Genomic DNA, 21,849 nt, shown 5'->3' on the forward strand with positions numbered 1-21,849 from the left:
GGATTCTTTTGTGTCCTTCTCCCAGCATTGGCCTTTGTGGAGGCTCGTCAACGCCTGCTTTAGTGGCTCGGTATCTCGTAAGAAAAGAGAAGGTCGGCAATGGCGGCTGTAATCCTGAGCGTGTGTAAAACGTCTATACCTTCTAGTGGATACAGAGCGCACGTCAGCGCGTTGTTTCTTTTTCTCGGACTATCTATCTATCTATCTATCTATCTATCTATCTATCTATCTATATATATATATAGAGATAGATATATATATATATATTAAGAGAGAAGCGGGCACATTTTGTAAATGCTAACTTGAGCCGAGAGAGTTTTCCATCATGTTTCTACAGACCAAATGCTTGATTTTCTTATTGCACACATATAATCATCAGCGCAAGGGAACTGCCAACAAGGATACGAATTCCATTGCGAATGAATGCAGTCTGATAAACTGCGTTGGCAAACGAAGGATCCGCTACCCTTCCTCTTAAACTCGACCTCAGAAAGTGGTCATACTTTATTCGAGTTATCTGAATTCTGGCTCAATTCAAAATACAACCATTAAAGGAAAAATTCTTGAACTGAACATGCAGTTCTTTCAGTGTATATACTCCTTGATCGTTTTTGGTTAAAGACGGACGGCCAGTTCGCGCTTTCCACTTTTCTCCCGCTTCCCCCTTTCCCCCTTCTCCTCGTCCACCGTTGCCTGTTTCCTCCTCCCCGAGGTTGAGGAGGATCTTCTGCTTTAAAGAATCTCGAGTCTGGTTGTCGGCCCTTAACAGATTCTCGAGAGAGACAGAGAGAGAAATGACAGGGAGATCCATTAGTGGATTCTTCGGGAATGCGTCCTCATGAAACTGGGAAACACCACACACGTCCCTGTTTGGGAAATGCTTACAATAACCCCCCAGGGTGAGGAGGATCTTCTGCCTTAAAGAATCTCGAGTCTGGTTGTCGGCCCTTAACAGATTCTCGAGAGAGACAGAGAGAGAAATGACAGGAAGATCCATTAGTGGATTCTTCGGGAATGCGTCCTCATGAAACTGGGAAACACCACACACGTCCCTGTTTGGGAAATGCTTACAATAACCCCCCAGGGTGAGGAGGATCTTCTGTCTTAAAGAATCTCGAGTCTGGTTGTCGGCCCTTAACAGATTCTCGAGAGAGACAGAGAGAGAAATGACAGGAAGATCCATTAGTGGATTCTTCGGGAATGCGTCCTCATGAAACTGGGAAACACCACACACGTCCCTGTTCGGGAAATGCTTACAATAACCCCCCAGGGTGAGGAGGATCTTCTGCCTTAAAGAATCTCGAGTCTGGTTGTCGGCCCTTAACAGATTCTCGAGAGAGACAGAGAGAGAAATGACAGGAAGATCCATTAGTGGATTCTTCGGGAATGCGTTCTCATGAAACTGGGAAACACCACACACGTCCCTGTTTGGGAAATGCTTACAATAACCCCCCAGGGTGAGGAGGATCTTCTGCCTTAAAGAATCTCGAGTCTGGTTGTCGGCCCTTAACAGATTCTCGAGAGAGACAGAGAGAGAAATGACAGGAACATCCATTAGTGGATTCTTCGGGAATGCGTTCTCATGAAACTGGGAAACACCACACACGTCCCTGTTTGGGAAATGCTTACAATAACCCCCCAGGGTGAGGAGGATCTTCTGCCTTAAAGAATCTCGAGTCTGGTTGTCGGCCCTTAACAGATTCTCAAGAGAGACAGAGAGAGAAATGACAGGAAGATCCATTAGTGGATTCTTCGGGAATGCGTTCTCATGAAACTGGGAAACACCACACACGTCCCTGTTTGGGAAATGCTTACAATAACCCCCCAGGGTGAGGAGGATCTTCTGCCTTAAAGAATCTCGAGTCTAGTTGTCGGCCCTTAACAGATTCTCGAGAGAGACAGAGAGAGAAATGACAGGAAGATCCATTAGTGGATTCTTCGGGAATGCGTTCTCATGGAACTGGGAAACACCACACACGTCCCTGTTTGGGAAATGCTTACAATAATCCCCCAGGGTGAGGAGGATCTTCTGCCTTAAAGAATCTCGAGTCTGGTCGTCGGCCCTTAACAGATTCTCGAGAGAGAGAGACAGAGAGAGAAATGACAGGAAGATCCATTAGTGGATTCTTCGGGAATGCGTTCTCATGAAACTGGGAAACACCACACACGTCCCTGTTTGGGAAATGCTTACAATAACCCCCCAGCGTGAGGAGGATCTTCTGCCTTAAAGAATCTCGAGTCTGGTCGTCGGCCCTTAACAGATTCTCGAGAGAGAGAGACAGAGAGAGAAATGACAGGAAGATCCATTAGTGGATTCTTCGGGAATGCGTTCTCATGAAACTGGGAAACACCACACACGTCCCTGTTTGGGAAATGCTTACAATAACCCCCCAGGGTGAGGAGGATCTTCTGCCTTAAAGAATCTCGAGTCTGGTCGTCGGCCCTTAACAGATTCTCGAGAGAGACAGAGAGAGAAATGACAGGAACATCCATTAGTGGATTCTTCGGGAATGCGTCCTCATGAAACTGGGAAACGCCACACACGTCCCTGTTTGGGAAATGCTTACGGTAACCCCTTCACTTTTTTGGGAGAGGGATTTCTCTTTTGCTTCCTCTACTTTTTGCTGCCTCTTCGTCGCCTCGTTACGAGGTCAGTGTTAGCGTCTCCCAAAGGGGATCGGTTGTGGCGTTTCCCAAGGGTTACGCTAACGGATTCCCCATGAATCCTCCGATGGATATTCCTGTAATTTTTTTCGCCTCCCTTTTTTGAACTCTGCATTTCAAATTACGTCGACGCCTTTGGATACGGTCATCCATATCACTCGTAAGAGACCCAGATCCATTCCACTCGTGGAATAAACAGCATCCATCGTTTTAACTACACACACATCACAGCCCCATGTAGCGCTACCACGGAAACTCAGAGCGAAGAACAACCGGCGACAGCGGAGCGGCAGCTCAGCACGCCCGCATTTCACCGCGCCGCGGCGCAACACCTCCTTTGCACCAAAACCATAGTGCTGAATGAGATGCCGTTACCAGAGATGGCCAACGTTGGGCACAGATTGAACGCAACGATTGCGTCAACGTTCGGCTCAACCTTGACTCGAAGCCGAGCGCTGACTCGGCACTCCTTTCCACTATGTGTCCAGTGTCGGCCTCCTCTGATTAAGCCATCTCATTCAGCGCTACGGCTGTTATCTAGCAGGTGTTGCGCGGCGCCTCCTCCTCCCTGGCTCCATGCCAGCTCTGCGCGTGACTTTGCCAAAAATGATGTTGATTGGGGCGAAGCTCTGGTGGGTGCTGATGATACTGATCTTGTTCATAGGTAGTGCTGATGGTGCTGATTTTTTATTGCTCGTTTCATCCATGACATCCCCAGCTCTTGAGTTACTACCATATCTCAGAGCCCCCTACTCGTCCCGCAGTCGTGGCCGAGTGGTTAAGGCGATGGACTAGAAATCCATTGGGGTCTCCCCGCACAGGTTCGAATCCTGTCGACTGCGCAAACATTTTTTTTTAAGGTGACAGATGGGATGGCAATCGGTGTGAGCACGGACGCTGGACGGACAAGGCTAGACCCTAAGGAGCTTCGCCCCTAAAATAAAAGGGCTCCTTTTGACAAAAACCCGGCGGTGTCTGTCAGTTTGTCAGCGCAGGGGTGAAAGGGAGAGGTTCACACCTGCTCAAGTCACGCTTCGGACCAATGGGAGGGTCGCACGCGACAACTGACAAACGAAAGACACCGCCGGGTTTTCTTCAAAACCCAGTGGGGTCGGGTTTTCTCTAAATTCCGGCGTTAATCCTAACGCTTTAAAAAAAAGTAGGCATTGCACTTCTACCAAGTCAGCTTCAGTGTGCAGGAATTTACGTTTATGTTGACACTAATTTTTTTCTTTGTTAGAGCGCAGCTCTTAGGGGCTCGTTTCCGGCTTGAGCGGCGTCGCCGTCGGCGTCGCCGTCGCCGTCGGCGTCGGCGTAACCGCGCGGTGCATCATGGGAAATGTCCCATAATGCACCGCGCGAGCCCCTCACCGGGGTCACGTGACCTCGTGGGGGGCACGTGACCCCCCGAGGTCACGTGACCCCGGTGCATCATGGGAAATGTCCCATAATGCACCGCGCGAGCCCCCCACCGGGGTCACGTGACCTCGTGGGGGGCACGTGACCCCCCGAAGTCACGTGACTCCCCTGAGGTCACGTGACCCCCGCCGATGTCGCGTGACCCCCAATGACGTCATCGTCACTGATGACGTCACCGGCATCCACATCGTCATCGTCATCATCACTGATGACGTCACCGGCATCCACATCGTCATCGTCATCATCACTGATGACGTCACCGGCATCCACATCGTCATCGTCATCATCACTGATGACGTCACCGGCATCCGCATCGTCATCGTCATCATCACTGATGACGTTACCGACATCCGCATCACCATCGTCATCATCACTGATGACGTCATCAGTGACGTCACTGATGTCGTCACCGGCATCCACATCGTCATCGTCATCGTCACTGATGACGTCACCGGCATCCGCATCGTCATCATCACTGATGACGTCACCGGCATCCGCATCGTCATCGTCATCATCACTGATGACGTTACCGACATCCACATCGTCATCGTCATCATCACTGATGACGTCATGAGCGACGTCACTGATGACGTCACCGACATTCGCATCGTCATCGTCATCATCACTGGTGAAGTCATCAGTGACGTCACTAATGACGTCATCGGTACCCGCATCATCGTCAATGATGACGTCATCAGTGACCTCAGTGATTACATCATCGGCATCGGGGGTCACGTGACCCCCCCTGGTTAGTTTGACCCCCCCCCCCCCCCAGTGCCCTTCCCTCCTCCTCCTCAAGAGCTGCGCTCCAATTCGGCGTTACAGGGAGTTGTAAGCAGCTTTCACTTTTTTCAAAGCCGCGTGCCCCAAGAGTGCTTTCGACCAAGAGGACAGGAGGTTCCCCAAGTCACGAGCTTGCCTGGCGACATCGTCGATTTGTCGGAACTCTGTAGATCAATATATTTCTTCGAAAATGTGATCGAACACTGTTTCGTAAGTCTGCCTTACTTTTGCTGTCCACTTTCAGTTCCATATATGACTGCCATCAGGGGCATGGGTCACACATTTGGGTACGAATGTCATCGAGTGTTTGCTCGCTACAAACCGCTTCGAAAGACTGCGTTCACTCACTGGCGCCATCCAGGGGGTGGCGCTGGGACGCATCGATCTGCCTATGACCAGACCGCAGTGTACGATATAAAATTGCGTGACGATCAAACGACGAGATGCGTTTAGACAACGGCAACAAGGTCGTAGGATGTGTTTTCACGCCAAATTTAGCGGTTAAACTGACTTGGTGCATAGGTCATGTGACGTAATTGTTTTTTCCTCTAGCGAATAACTTGAATGCATAAACGTAATACGTTTAGACAGGAAGACGCCAGGTCACATGACATTATTTTCCCGCCAAATTTCGCGGGGTAACTTCGTTTACGTGGGGGCGGGCCCTAACAACTGCATGCCGCTGTAACATAAATAGGTGAGGACACACGGCAGAGCGAACGCTGCGACACGTTCGACCAGATAGAGTCCTCGTGGCGCGCGTTCAAGTAGCCTCAGCCGACGACAGCGCCTCCACCGTACAGTCGCGGCACTCACTGCCACTCTTCATCCCATTTACCATCATGTTTGTATTGTTAGAAGAGTAATTTAGCGTTCATTTTTTATTTTACCGTTTATAGTTCAATTTGCCCCCCCCCCCCCCCTTTTCTTATGTAAAGCCTCCCGTAAGTCAAATAAACGATATAAAATGAAATGAAACTTGGAGACAAAAAAAAAAAAGTGTCTCATGCGGGCGCGCGTTTCTTTTCGGGGGGCGTTTGAAGTAACTGACTAGCCCTTTCAAAGGCATGACTTCAATTCCGCACCAAAGATCTATCCGACTCCAATTCCCTTATACAACTGTTATTGCCGCCACTGGGGCACGAACTAAAGCTTCAATACCAAAAAGCGTCTAACCAATAGGGGTAGCTCGAGTGCCAAGTTCTACAAGCCGTTGCGCACCCCAAAAAACACTTTAAAAACAAGCATGTTTCATTCGCATAGAAAGTAGTGCCAGCAGGTGAAACCGGTTTTGAAGATAACCGGTTATCCGGTTATTCGAATTAACGAATTATTCGAAGTTGAAAACCGGATAACCGGATATTCGAATAACCGAATAAACTTCTCAGTTATTCGGTTCTGTAAATATCAGAACATTCAACTATTCAATATTCAGTAGTGGAATCAAGATTGTTCAGTCATTAAAATTATTTATTAAATTAGCTTTACGCTTTGAGGGTTTCCCTGTCTTCACAGTAGGATACCTATTGTGAAAATCAACGGGACTAAAAGGAGAAAATAAGTGTTGCATTTCGGACAGGCTGGTTGTTCTCAGGTCAGTACTCAACTTAATCTTGGCATAGAGTTATTATAATGTACGCTAGAGGTTCAAGTGGCGCTAGTGTGCTGACGCAAATTGAAGCAGACAGCAACCAGTCGAAAATGGACTTCCGGTAATGCATTTCTATGGGAAAATGTGAGTGCATTTTCTCCCTGCGCTTGATCATAAGAGCAAATATCCCAAATAATTCGTACGTACTAGGTAGTTTGGAACATTTCTCAGTCAGGCTGACGAAAGAATTGGTCAGTTACGGCGTTTTTCTCTCGAATTCATCGCACTAAAAACGGTGCTAAAACGGCTTCGTACGTGTATTTATATGCACTGTCGGACACTGTTAGCGCGAACGCGGCGTCGGCGATTTCCAGCATGGGGGATATACATGCCAAACGAACGAAGGACATCTGGAAAATCAAGAGCGGCGGCAAGAACTACGCAACAACACCGGATCAGTAACTCGCAGTGCATGTACGATCAAAATAAATTGAAGGCCACGTAATCTATTCCGATTTTAAATAAGCGAGTACCGCATTATTCTTTCTGTCCTGAGCGAAGCTGCGTGTTCTACGTTCAAAATATCACCCCCGCGCTATACATCTTTGAGAACAAGTGCGCGATAAAAGCTGCCCGGCAGAGAAAACAATACCAAGAGACACCTTTCATATCCCACGGACTTTATTTTCTACGTTGAAGGTTTTTATCCGCTCATGCACGATGGGATCATTTTCATATGGTGACAGGACTGGCATATTATCAATATACAAGCGTCACCGGAATGCTGGCGAGCCTTGAACACACTCTATGTTCGTTTCGATCGTAATTTTGCTTTGAATCGTCGCTTGTTCTTACACACCTGCTGCGGAACACACGTTTGGGACTGAAATGCAGCGAAGTTAAACATCGTTCACTGATGAAGAAAAATGCGCAAACTAAAGCAATTACACTTTTACAATGTTAATTAAGACACATACTATTCGGTACGACCGAAATAACCTAAGTGTTCCATGTTATTTTCCGGCGAAGAGACAAAATGCACGCGCGCTTTCCCATAGGAATACACAGGAAGACTGGAAAAGTAGACTGGTTGCTGTCTGCTTCAATTTGCGTCACGGAAGTCGCATAGACACTAGCGCCAGTTGAACCTCTAGCGTACATTATAATAACTCTATGAATCTTGATCCCCGGTAAAAAAAAAAAAAAAAAACTTTTACACCGGAGTGGTCCGTTCCCCGGTTTCTCAATGGCGTGAGCATAAACAAAAATAAAGCTTCCCCGCTAAGTTTGACGGAAAACTTAATGTATGTGACCTGACATCACGGGACCTAATAATTCAGGTTCCCCACTAAATTTAGCGGAAAGCTTTACGTCAAGTGACCTATGCATTATTTCAGGTTCCTCGCTAAATTTATCGGAAAATAGGCATCACGTTACCTATGCCCAAATTCAGTTTCCCCGCTAAATATGGCGGAAAAATTAACGTCACGTGACCTGACGTCACGGGACTTACAGAATATTCAGGTCCCCCGCTAAATTTGGCGGAAAAATTAACGTCACACCTGACGTCACGGGACTTACAGAATATTCAGGTCCCCCGCTAAATTTGGCGGAAAAATTGACGTCCCGTGACCTTTGCACTAATTCTGTTTCCCCTGTTACGTTTCTCCGGGAGAATCGACGAATCCGGAGACCGACGTTTATTTGGCAGCGTTTATTGTTCGGCAGCCGGAACCAAAAGAGCACAAAGCTTGCCGGCGATGCCGCTTATATCGGCAGCAAGCATCAGAGGTACGCCCCCCTGACTCAGCAGTTCTGCTGCGGCCGCGACAGCGATAAGCGATAACATCGCATCGTAACAACTCCTCCCCCTTTTAGGGCGAAACCGCATAAAACAATTTTCCCGCCACTCTCCAGGTTTCAAGCACGTCCTTGGGAATGTTCGACAGACAAACGAACGGCGTAATCCTAGTGCTGCTTGCGCAGAACTTCACAGTCGTTGCTCGAAGAAACCTTCACAGCGTATACAGGTTCAGCTTGCGCTGATCCGAAGGGCGGGAAGTCCTGGAGACGCAGGGCCCAACACCGTCTGCGAAACTGGCCGGAAGCGTCGACGCGCGGCCCAACACCGTCACTGCAGTTTTCAGTGTCCTTGACTGGTCGGAAGCGTCGACTGTGCGGTCCGAGAGGAGCAGGAAGGAGCGGTGATGGCGATCCTTGCGACCATGAGCCAAAGTCGCCAGCGGCCCAGGAGTAGCAGCGGCTGTCACGTGCCGTCGGTGCCAGGACGTCGGGATGACAACAGAGGTCCGTCGTGCTTCTGAGGGGAATGAGAAGGGCCAACAACAACCAAGCACCACAGAAACTGCGGAGGCACCCGAAACGCCCTTTCCACTCACCGAGAGCACGAATTATTCAAAAGAAATAGGTTACAAAATATGCCCCAAACGCAGCCAGAATTTTTTGAAAATATCGTTCCCGATCTTTCGGGAATAGACAGCTAATGAATGAAATTGAATGGAACTATTTACAAATGTGCAGATGAGACAAAAGAAACAGAAAATCGCACTGTGCGCCGGTTAGAGCGCTCGGCTCAGACAATCTGCGTTCGCATGAAGCTTTCCTTTTTTATGTCGAACCAAGAAAGAATATTCCTGGAGGGTCAAGCTCCAGCGTAACAAGCGACCATTTTTGGGGGACAGCTGCTGAAGCCATGTGAGCGGTCTATGATCTGTAATTAAAATAAACTCCGAACCATAGAGATAGCAGCGAAGCTTTTCTACAGCCCATACGAGACAAGCGCATTCTTTTTCGATGGTACTGTAGGCTTGCTCCCTTGAAGTTAGCTTCCTGCTGGCAAACAAAACGGGGTGCTCTTCCCCTTCATTTTCTTGGCTTAGAACGACGCCGAGTCCTTTTTCGCTGGCGTCGCACTGCACTAAGAAGGGTCTTGTGTAGTCAGGGCTGACTAATACGGGCTGAGTCGCCAAGGCTAACTTAAGAGCCTCAAACGCCTCTATCTTGCGATCGTCCCATTTGACCTTAGTGGGCTCAGTTTTCTTGAGCGCATCCGTCAGGGGACTCGCCTTTTCAGAGAACTGGGGAATGTACTGGTGGTAGTAATTCACCAGTCCGATAAAGGACATCAAATCTTTTTTTGTTTGTGGCAAGGGAAACTCTTTAATGGCCTGAACCTTGAGTTCTTGTGGACGTCTCATTCCTTGACCGACTACGTGTCCGAGATACGATACTTCGCCTCGGCCAAACTTACACTTTTTCGCCTTGACTGTAAGTCCTGCGTCTTGCAGGCGCGAGAACACCTGTTCTAGGTGCTGAACGTGCTCTCTCCACGTGTCCGAAAATATAGCGACGTCGTCTAGGTACGGTAACGCAAAAGACTCGGTTCCGACCAGTACCAGATTCATCAGTCTCGAAAACGCATAGGGTGCGTTTTTCAGTCCAAAGCTCAGGACAAGCGGCTTAAAAACACCAAACGGGGTCATGAAGGCGGCAAGGTTACTGGCGTTCGCGGTAAGTGGCACTTGCCAGTAACCTCTAACGAGGTCGATGGTTGAGATGAACTTGGCTTTGCTTACTTTCTCAAGGCAAGTTTCGATATTAGGGATTGGGTAGACTTTTGTTACCGTTACCGCGTTTAACTTTCGGTAGTCCACACAGGGACGAGGTTCTTTTCCTGGAGTCTCTACCAGAATCATAGGAGACACGAAGTCGCTCTCGCACCGCTCAATCAACCCTAGCTCTAGCATTTGATCTACGGACTCCTTTAATAGCTTTTCTTGGCGGGGGGAAAAGCGATAGGCCTTACACTGAATATTTGACCGAGTCCTCACTTCGATGTCATGTTCGACTAGACTCGTTCTTCCGGGAATAGTTGAAAACAATTTTTGGTATTTGCCAATTAATGCCGTAAGATCCGAAAACTGGTTTTGGGTGAGCGTCTTATCGACTGCGGCCTCTACGACTTCGGCGATTGTCAGGATCCCGTCGGTTTTTCCCAGCTCAGGAATTCGTGTAGGAACTTCCTCTGGTTGGTTTAGTGCAATGCTGACTACTTGCACCCTTTCCACGTACGGCTTCATAAGGTTGCAATGGTATATGCGGACCTCTTTTCTGCGACCTGGCAGTTTTACCACGTAATTTGTCTCTGATAGCCTCTGCTGGACCGTTGCTGGTCCTTCCCATTGCAATTCCAACTTATGAGCTTTAGAAGACCTCAAAAGTAGGACTTTGTCACCCACCTTAAACGTTCGGAGGCGGCTGTTTTTGTCATAGTAGGTTTTACCTCGCGACTGCGCTTTTCCCAGGTTAGCCTCAACTAGCTCACGCGTTTTGTGGAGACGGTTTAGTAAGGAAAGCACATACTCCACCACTGTTGGGTTCTCGGCTTCACCCTCCCAGCCCTCGCGCAGCAACCGCAAAGGTGAACGCAAATTGCGTCCATAGACCAGTTCCGCTGGCGTGAAACCAGTTGACTCGTGAGCAACGGTTCGCAACGCGAAAAGCATAGCGGGCAATGCCAAGTCCCACTCTTTTTTCTGTTCGTGACAAAGGGCCCTGAGAATGCGCTTCATTACCGAGTGCGCTCTCTCTACGCTGTTACTTTGCGGGTGGCTTACAGAACTGTGAACAATCTTAATGCCACACCTCTCGAAAAAGCTGGTTGTTAGAGCACTGGTAAAAACACTACCCAGATCACATTGAATTTCACTAGGAAACCCGATCCGAGAAAAGACCGAGAGCAAGTTATCTACTACTTCGACCGATGTCTGCTCTTTCATTGGAACGGCTTCTGGGAACTTGCTGGCTGGGCATAATATCGTTAGAAGGTACCTAAAACCCGTCTTAGTTGTAGGTAGGGGTCCTACGACGTCTATCACTAGCCTTTTGAAAGGTTCCGTGATTATGGGCACTAGTGTGAGAGGCGCCTTTCGGCGCTCGTTTGGTCGTCCTGTTCTTTGGCAGGTGTCGCAAGAACGGACGAATTGCTCAGCCTCCTTAAAGCAGCCCGGCCAATAATATTCTGCCAAAAGCCTGCACTTGGTCTTTGTGATTCCTAGGTGTCCCGACCACCCTTCTCCGTGAGCAAGCTCGAGTAATGCAATTCTATACTTGGATGGAACGACAATCTGATCTACCTCGTTCCCCGATTTGTCCTTGAAACTACGGTAAAGAATGCCGTTGCTCATAAAGAAGGAGATGTTCGGCTTGATATCTTTTCCCACGCTATCACGACACTTTGAAAGACTCGGGTCGGATGACTGTTCGGCGATAAGCGTAAGCTTATCTACACCGGCTAGCGCACGAAAATTGCTGCTCTCCGGCGAAACCAGCGTGGTCATGTCAGCTCCTTCGTTCGGCTCTTTATCGGGCCCGCTGCTGGTTTTACCAGTCGACGCGCGCGCTTCCGTCTGAAGTGTTTCCGGCACTGCACTAGTTGTCATTGAGCGCGTGACGACTAGAACAGGATTCATGTCAAGCGGTATACCCGACTCGCTCAATTGCCTTGCAGTTCTGTTTGACAGTATGTAAGGACAGTTTGGAAGCACTCCGTCAGAAACAGCTGCTTCCGTTTCCACTACTCCGAAAGGTCCGTTTAGTTTTACCTTAGCGACGGGCAGACTAACTGCCCGATTTTCCAAGGCCTGACGGATCCACACACAGTCGCCTGTAAAATGTTCTTGCTCCACTAGCGAAGAGTGTACCAGATCATACGTGGCGCCGGTATCTCGTAAACCTTTGCAGAATTTACCATTTACTTTCATGTCGTACAGATACGGCCTGAGTAAGTCCTCCGCTTCTCCCAGACACAAGTTAACGGGAGCAACTTTAGGGACGCGGCAACCAGAAGCGACATGACCAGGCTGTTTACACCTGTAGCACACTATTGGTTTACGCTCCTCGAACGCCTTCATTTTACGTTTGTTTTCGTCTGAATCAGACACTCCCTTTGTCGGTACTTCACTCTCTTTGCCCTTTTCGGCGCCTTTCTTCACGAACGTGCGAGGTCCGCATCGTTCGTAGAAACGGTTTGAGCTACGGTTTTCTTCAACAACTTTCTTCCCGTGCCTAGAGCAGTACTCATCCGCGTAATCTGCAGCTTTTTGCACCGTTTCTACTTCCGGTCTATCCTGAATCCACTCCTTTAGACCTGTCGGAATACAGGAGAGAAACTGCTCTAGTGCTATCTGCTCCAGCACCTTTTCACGATCCTCGTAAGAGTTGACACCACGGAGCCAACTTTCCAGAAAGCCTTTAAGCTTATAAGCGAACTCCGCGTAACTTTCGTCCGGTCCTTTCCTTGTCTCTCGAAATTTCTGTCGAAAAGCTTCAGGCGACAACCTGAACTTCCTAAGCAGGCATGACTTTACGGACGCGTAGTCATCGGCTGCTGTAGGATCTAGTCGGGCCAAAACGTCGGCCACCTCCGCTGGCAGTAAACTCAAGAGCCTTTGAGGCCAGCTCGACTCTACAAGACCCATCTTAACGCACACCCGTTCGAAATTTACTAAATAGAGACCCATGTCTCCGCCGACGCGAAAAGGTTGCAAAAGGGCTCGCATGTCAAACTTTTTCGAGCTGTTATCCACTACAATGGCCTCACCAGCGTCAAAGTTACGTTGAAGCATTTCTAGCTCAAGTTTTTCTCGAGCAACGCGAAGCCCTTCTTGAGCCGCGTGAAGTTCCGCTTCCCTTTGTCTCTTCTGCACCTCGCTCCAACACTCGGAAATTTCGTCGGCGCCCGCGCCACAATCTTCAATGGCCTTGATAATCTCGGGCTTTCTCATGGCCTTGACCACTTTAACACCCAGCTCTTCCGCTAAGAGCATTAAATCGGGCTTCACAATCGCCGCGAGATTTATCGGATCCATGTTCAGAAATTTCCAAAAAAGTTTGGCTACTTTTGCCCAGCGCCCGTATCAACCGTTTGGCGACACCACAGAACTAACTGCCTTAAACACTTAAGCTGCTCGGTGAACGGAAAGGAAGCCTCAGGCACTCACCGACAGCACCCATGGAACCCGGCGTCGTCGATCCATCCCACCGCTGCCACCAGCTGTTACGTTTCTCCGGGAGAATCGACGAATCCGGAGACCGACGTTTATTTGGCAGCGTTTATTGTTCGGCAGCCGGAACCAAAAGAGCACAAAGCTTGCCGGCGATGCCGCTTATATCGGCAGCAAGCACCAGAGGTACGCCCCCCTGACTCAGCAGTTCTGCTGCGGCCGCGACAGCGATAAGCGATAACATCGCATCGTAACACCCCGCTAAATTTGGCGGAAAAATTGATGTCACGTGACCTGACGTCACGGGACTTACAGAATATTCAGGTCCCCGCTAAATTTGGCGGAAAAATTAACGACACGTGACCTGACGTCACGGGACTTACAGAATATTCAGGTCCCCCGCTAAATTTGGCGGAAAAATTGACGTCCCGTGACCTTTGCACTAATTCTGTTTCCCCGCTAAATTTGGTGGAAAAATTGATGTCACGTGACCTGACGTCACGGGACTTACAGAATATTCAAGTCCCCCGCTAAATTTGGCGGAAAAATTAACGTCGCGTGACCTGACATCACGGGACTTACAGAATATTCAGGTCCCCCGCTAAATTTGGCGGAAACATTGACGTCCCGTGACTTTTGCACTAATTCTGTTTCCCCGCTAAATTTGGTGGAAAAATTGATGTCTCGTGACCTGACGTCACGGGACTTACAGAATATTCAAGTCCCCCGCTAAATTTGGCGGAAAAATTAACGCCACGTGACCTGACGTCACGGGACTTACAGAATATTCAGGTCCCCTGCTAAATTTAGCGGAAAAATTGACGTCCCGTGACCTTTGCACTAATTCTGTTTCCCCGCTAAATTTGGTGAAAAAATTGATGTCACGTGACCTGACGTCACGGGACTTACAGAATATTCAAGTCCCCCGCTAAATTTGGCGGAAAAATTGACGTCCCGTGACCTTTGCACTAATTCTGTTTCCCCGCTAAATTTGGTGAAAAAATTGATGTTTCGTGACCTGACGTCACGGGACTTACAGAATATTCAGGTCCCCCACTAAATTTGGCGGAAAAATTAACGTCACGTGACCTGACGTCACGGGACTTACAGAATATTCAAGTCCCCCGCTAAATTTGGCGAAAAAATTGACGTCCCGTGACTTTTGCACTAATTCTGTTTTCCCGCTAAATTTGGTAGAAAAATTGATGTCACGTGATGTGACGTCACGGGACTTACAGAATATTCAAGTCCCCCGCTAAATTTGGCGGAAAAATTGACGTCCCGTGACCTTTGCACTAATTCTGTTTCCCTGCTAAATATGGCGGAAAAATTAACGTCACGTGACCTGACATCACGGGATTTACAGAATATTCAAGTCCCCCGCTAAATTTGGCGGAAAAATTGACGTTTTGTGACCTTTGCACTAATTCTGTTTCCCCGCTAAATATGGCGGAAAAATTAACGTCACGTGACCTGACGTCACGGGATTTACAGAATATTCAAGTTCCCCGCTAAATTTGGTGGAAAAATTGATGTCACGGGACCTGACGTCACGGGACTTACAAAATATTCAGGTCCCCCGCTAAATTTGGCGGAAAAATTGACGTCCCGTGACCTTTGCACTAATTCTGTTTCTCTGTAAGTTTGGTGGAAAAATTGATGTCACGTGTCCTGACGTCGCGGGACTTACAGAATATTCAAGTCCCCCGCTAAATTTGGCGAAAAAATTGTCGTCCCGTGATCTTCGCACTAATTCTGTTTCCCCGCTAAATATGGCGGAAAAATTAACGTCACGTGACCTGACGTCACGGGATTTACAGAATATTCAAGTTCCCCGCTAAATTTGGTGGAAAAATTGATGTCACGTGACCTGACGTCACGGGACTTACAGAATATTCAGGTCCCCAGCTAAATTTGGCGGAAAAATTGATGTCCCGTGACCTTTGCGCTAATTCTGTTTCCCCGCTAAATTTGGTGGAAAAATTGATGTCACGTGACCTGACGTCACGGGACTTACAGAATATTCAAGTCCCCTGCTAAATTTGGCGGAAAAATTGACGTCACGTGACCTTTGCACTAATTCTGTTTCCCCGCTAAATTTGGTGAAAAAATTGATGTCACATGACATGAAATCACGTGACCTTCAGAGAAGTTCAGGTTCCCAGCTAAATTTATCGGAAAAATTGTCATCGCGTGACTTATCCATCAATTCAGTTTCCCCGCTAAATTTGGCGGACATATTAATGTCATGTGACCTGACGTCATGGGACTTACAGGATATTTAGGTCCCCGCTAAATTTGGCTAAATCAGTATCCACACTAAATTTGGCGGAAAGATCGACGTCACGTGAGCTATGCGCCGATTCAGTTTCCCCGCTAAATTTTGCGGGAAAACAGATCACGACATTAAAATCATTTATTCATCAACAACGTATCTACGCTAAATCAAGGCAACATCCTTTCAATATCAGATCACCGTATGACTCAGGATCGGCGCAATAAGAATCGATCGTCATCGGCATATCGTCGCATAAGCAGCACAACTGGCGTGCTGCTTATTATTCGGCTGGCCATGGGACTAAACGTTACAGCCTTGTGATGAACGAAAGTTATCGGCACATCTACCATATTTTATTATTCCGTGGGGAATTTACGTGTAAGAATATTTTCGTGAAGAAGTTCCTTCTGAAATACTCACCGACATGTGGTTTTTGTATCCTTAAAAACGATTTTGGATGACACTAAATATTTTGGTTTTGATTAAATCGCGAAGTTATTTCTTTTCACCACACAATTGAATTTAATGAAAGCCTTAATAAAAAGAAGAAAAAAAGAAAATCCGGCGATTGATTGTTCGCGCTAACAATGTCGCGCTCTGTACATTTCGGAGTCGCGCGGTTTAGAGAAGCTCGTTTTAGTGAATACCCTTTTACCGACCCCAGTTTATCAAATTTGTTTATAGAGAAACCCAGTTTAGAGAAAATGTAGATGAGCCTCCTTTTAGTGGATTCGGCCGTCGCGAAGTGGCGTGTGCGGATAAGTCAGCTGAGTTAACATTTTTGTAACGAGCCGGCGCAGACTGCCGCCGCGAAGCGGCGGGAGCGCAGCGGGGGGCTTGGGTTAACACGCGCACCAGTGATACACACGCGAAGTAGAAAACCCTTTTTTAAATAGCGTCCCCTTTTCGATAAACGGCATTTGTCTAAACTGAGGCTCTGCTTTCTCTAAACTGTGCTTCGCTAAAACGTGCCCGTTCTCTAAAACGTCCTTCGACGAAATGGCATTTTATTAACCGTAGTAAACCGTACACTTGACATGGCAGCAGATGTGCTTGTTTCAATTCGTTTTTTTCTACGGTGGCGACTAGATTATTTACGGCCGCAAAATGACTATACATTTCTGAGGGGAGTATTGATTGTCGACCGCTTGCCAGCAAAATCGCCTATGTTCATAGGTCGTGCTTTTGTTCGATCGGATCACCTGCAAAATTAAATTTATAAACGACTATTTTTCTCCAATTCACTTAGCCCATTACGTGTAAGAGCTTCTCACTTATATTTATTTAGTTTTCGTTTGCGAAATATGCATTGATGCAGACAAATCCCCGCCCGTTCTTAGCAGTGTTAGTTGACGAGCGACCGGTCTGCCGCGTTAGCAGACGAACTTCCGTTTGTTTGCTCGAGTTCGAAAACAAACCTCCATTTTTTTTTTTTTTTTTTGGCGTTAGCAGACGAACCCCAGTTATTTTTTTTTTTTTTTCGCTTTAACAAAACAAAAACTCCGGTTTTTTTTTTTTTTTTTTCTCCGCATTACCAGACGAAGTGTTGCTCTTCGCTCGAGCAGACGAATGCACGTTATTCGCTATTGTTAGCAGACGAACTCCCGTTTTTCGCTCGTGTTAGCAGACAAACCCCCGCATTTTATTCGCGGTATCAGACAAACCTCCGTTTTTTTGCCCGCTTTAGCAGACAAAGCCCAATTTTTTTGCTCGTACTACCAGACGAACCCCCGCTCTTCAGTACTGTTAGCAGACGAACGCCGGTTCTTCGGTGGCGTTGTCAGACAGACATCACCTGCCATTGGTATTCCAGCTCGTTTTGAGACATCGAGTTTGAATTTTCGCTCTGAACAAAAACCAAGCTCGGTCCCTGGTAGTGATGGGCAAATTGCGAAGCTGGATATGGCAACACGCGACAAGATCTTTGGACGGCACAACGGCGCAGTGCAATATTTGTGACGAGATTTTTCAAGCTAACATGTCTACGTCGTCCGTCGCAACGCACCTGTCAAAGGAGCATGGACTTCAAAAAACAACAACAAAACGTCAATGGTAAGTAACAAAACACTACTTGTGAACACAATTGTATATTGTTTCGAGGTGCATCTTTTACGATCTCATGAAATGCGACACGTCGAATCAGTAGCGTTAAAAAGAAACTGCTAATAATTGACTAACCGGTTTCGGGCGCGCAGTATTAACCTACGCACCGCATAAAGCCGAAGGTCCGCGAGAGTGACCAACTGGTGGTGATAAAATGCAAAAGTTTCAAAATTTCAGCTCATCACATTATCTAGATGAAAGGATGATACTGATCATCAAATTTTATTTATGGCCGAGCCCAGCTACGCCCAGTATTGCTTAAACCATAAAATGGCATTCTTGGCGCTGGCAGCATTTATTTCAGTGAGAGAAGGTCTGAGAAAGACAGAAAACAGTATTTACTTTCTCGCTAACATGATTTTTTTTTAAGTGTTAGTGAAGACCATGATGTCATTTCTTTGTTTGAAGAATAATAATAGGTGGGCGACTGCCCATAAAGACATGTTTAACGTAATTTATGCTTCAGACAACGCCATGACCTCAAACTTTCAATATTTCTAACCAGCGCTGGAATCACATTAGGAGCAAGTTTGACCTTTATGCGAGGCACAGCTTATTATTGCGGGTCAAAAAACAATGTATCGATTTCTCCATCAGACTCAGTAGCTGCAATACTTAATAAACAAAACTACGCGGCGGGCTAATAAAAAGAGGAGGGGAGAAAATCTGTTTACTTCTTGAACGCAGGATGCGGTGACGTCAGAGAGCTGAGCTCTCATTAAGAAGTAATGAGTGTGGACACGAAGGATGGCGGGCTTTCTATGTAGTATCGTCCGCTTCTCGGGCAGAGTGGTGTCAGGGTCAGGCGTTTGGGCGCCGAATGCCAGCTTCATCTGCTAGTCTTAACAATGGTTGCCTTCATTATTTTGGGCTTTCCGAGATCGCCGGATCTTAACGGTCGAAGACCTAGTCTTCAAGAAAAGGAAGAAGAAATGCCGCGGAGCGTACGCTGCTTGCGTTGGCTAACAATTAACGGCCAGACGCGCGTTGGCTAACAATTAACGGCCAGAGGACATTTACTACCCACCGCGTAGTAAATGTCCTCTGGAGACCGAAAAGCAGCTGGTAGGCCGGAGCTTCGTCGCGCACGTGATTACTAACTCTAACCGTACCTTCTTTGCTACTCTGCTTTACTTTCGCCGTGTAACTAACTTTTATTACCCGCAAGCTGAGTTATTTCTGAAGTAGGCTCTTGATTAACTATGTTTTGTTCGTCATCGGTAGTTAAATATGGGCCTTACTTTTGATAGCATTAAGTTTACTATTAATAGGTGTGCACCACTTCTTGTAGATTTTTGGTAGTTTATCAAATGAGACAAACATTCAAACAAGATAGTCATAAAACAAGATTTGCATAAAACAAAATTACTTCTCAATGAGGCATTTATGACAGCTACGAGCATCTCGAAGCTTGACTTTTTAGTCAAGCTTCGGTTCTGTGGTTCTATCGGCGCTTGGTTCACTCCAAAGCAACTCGGTGACAACTTTAAAAAAGTTAGACGTCACGTGTTCATGCGAGTACTGTAATTTTGAGCCGAATATTCTTTTTTCAATTTGCTTTTATTATTACCATAAGCGAAGTAATTTTCGGTTATTGAGCATTAAAAAAATGAACTGCTCGAAAAGTGCTGTACATGGCAGTAGACATGCGATCTCACTTCATAATTGCCAAGAAGAAGGTAATTGTCAATTCCTGATTCAGGTTCAAGTGAATGTGCTTAAAATACCCACCTGTCTCTATTAAGTATAAAATGCCACTGTGTAAATAAATATCTTGCAAAACTGTGCACACAGGCACGACTTGACATGCTGACTTTATTTCTTATAGCCAGCCTACCCTGGATGAGAGAGACATTGACGAGTCTATTACTGATGACCCTCCTGGCAGCACCGAGGACACCAGACCTGCAACGTCTCAGACATCAGTCATGCATAAACCAAGAAGAAAGCGAACAAGATGTACAGAGAGGCAGGAGAAGATTGACCAGGCGCTAGCAAAAATGATAGCTGTCAACCTGTTGCCCCTGTCATTCACAACAAGTTCCGGATTCAGGAGCTTTATGGAGGTGGTCGAGCCAAGTTATAAAGCACCTTCGATATCTACGTTAAAAAGCCGTATGAGCCTGCTGCATGAGCAACTAAAAGAGAAGGTGACGTTTCAACTCAACTTGGCATCTGCCGTTGCACTCACCTCTGACTGTTGGACGTCTAGGGCGCAAGACTCCTACATTACAGTGACTGCGCTCACCTTGAACTATAACTGGAAACCGCAATCCTTTGCATTGCCAACAGATGAGATGGATCAGCGACACACAGCAGAAAACCTTATGATGCGCATGCAACAAGTAATCTCGCATTGGAACCTAAACTGCAAGGTTACAGCTGTAGTCACAGATAACGCAGTCAATGGAACGAACGCGGTAGAAGGCCTTCCGAGCCTTTTAGAGTCGAGGGATTTGACTTGTTCAGCACACAGTCTTCATCTCAGCGTGAACAAGGGCATGAATATCCACGAAATTGAATCCCTCTGCAGAAAGGCTGGGAAATTGGTGGCTCACTTCAAGCACTCAACAATAGCCAGTGACGGGCTCAGTAGAAGGCAGGAGCAGCTGGGATTACTCCCAGAGCGCTTGACACAAAGCTGCCCTACGAGGTGGAACTCGACGTACCAAATGCTCACAAAACTGATCAAAAATAGACCAGCAATTCAGAGCGTGCTTGTTGATCGCACAGTCGTAACAGCGAAAGTAGCACAGAATCTTGAAATATGTGAGCAGGAGTGGGACACCATCCGCGAACTGTGTGACGTTCTCGAGCCACTTTACTTAGCTACTACAGTACTGTATAGCGACACCGCATCCCCAGTGTCCATGGTTCGCCCTGTGGTGAGGGCGCTCATGGTGAAACTCGAGCCCCAATTTACAGATGACCCCCTGCTAGGAAGGTTCAAGGAAGTTGTTCGGTTAGAGATCATTCGCCGCTTTTCCATGGAGTGGGACCCACTGGAAAGCGCAGTGTGCGCACGTCAGAGGGCTTCGTTTTTAGATCCCAGGTATAAAGACCTGCAGTGTGAGGAGCCCAGTGCCAGGCAAGAAATCCGTACTAACATTATGAACTTGTTGAGAGACACGACACCTTCGGTCGGCGAAGACGGGGCGAGCACGAGTCAACCGCAAGCAACTGCGCTCGACAGACTTTTTAACACCCAGCCGTCTTCCAGCGACCTTTCGGCCCAGTTCGAAGCTTACCTGTCCGAGCCACAGCTGGGGCACAACTTGGACGCTCTCAAATGGTGGAGAGACCACGAGTCCAAGTTCCCAGCAGTCGGGCAACTTGCGATGAAGTACATCTGCATCCCTGCCTCGTCCGCGAGCTCCGAGCGCGTATTTTCTACAGCCGGAAATATAGTTACGGCTAAGAGAAGCTGCCTTCTGCCAGAAAACGTCAGTTCGCTGGTGTTTCTGTATCAAAATAGGTCGTACTTTGACAGCTAAAATGACGTATGTCTCTTAAAAATCTACAACATTGATGAAGACCCGCTATGACAGTTTGAATACGTTTTTAATCATTTTTGTCGTAATATTCACGCAAGAAGATTTGCGTCCTTCTTTATAATTTTGTAAAATGCACAAGACATCTCATGAACGAAATAATTTGTTAAACGAGTAAGATAAAGATGGCGTTATAAACTTTTGCTTACGACAAATCGGCACAGTTCATTCCGCATTCAGTCTAGCTATAAAGATGCAGGCGGCTTCCAGCCGCTCTATGAGAGAAAGTACCCCATGTACGTTTATTTTTATCAAAGGGATACTAGTATTCAGCATTACGGAAAAAAAAACCTAGGAACCCACAAAGGACAGAAAAGGGTGACAGAGTATGTGTTCTCTTCTTGTCCTTTGTCGTGTTTTAGCGTTTTTTTTTTGTTTTTTTTTGTCATTTATAAGTTATAACCAACTCGCGCATCTTTCAACAGTGATTGAACT

General features: G+C 47.2%; 2 protein-coding genes and 1 non-coding gene across 3 annotated transcripts in view; 2 read left to right on the forward strand and 1 right to left on the reverse strand.

Moving 5' to 3' along the window:
• The window catches only part of LOC115311284, an 81,417-nt gene that overhangs the window by 47,956 nt on the left and 11,612 nt on the right, over window positions 1-21,849 (forward strand). Inside the window, exon 11 of the mRNA XM_042293732.1 lies at window positions 4,941-5,076. Within this exon, the coding sequence (XP_042149666.1) occupies window positions 4,941-5,076 (136 nt within the window). The remainder of the gene's footprint in view (window positions 1-4,940; window positions 5,077-21,849) is intronic.
• On the forward strand, window positions 3,425-3,506 carry Trnas-aga. Its single transcript has one exon. It is a non-coding gene; the product is annotated as a tRNA-Ser (tRNA).
• Window positions 8,250-13,587, reverse strand: LOC115330455. Its single transcript, XM_040209400.2, has one exon. It carries the CDS (start codon window positions 13,345-13,347, stop codon window positions 9,037-9,039), a length of 4,311 nt encoding a protein of 1,436 aa, XP_040065334.1. The 5' UTR covers window positions 13,348-13,587; the 3' UTR covers window positions 8,250-9,036.

This window comes from Ixodes scapularis, unplaced genomic scaffold, assembly GCF_016920785.2.
Source record: "Ixodes scapularis isolate PalLabHiFi unplaced genomic scaffold, ASM1692078v2 PGA_scaffold4__175_contigs__length_147842914, whole genome shotgun sequence".
NCBI lineage: Eukaryota > Metazoa > Arthropoda > Arachnida > Ixodida > Ixodidae > Ixodes > Ixodes scapularis.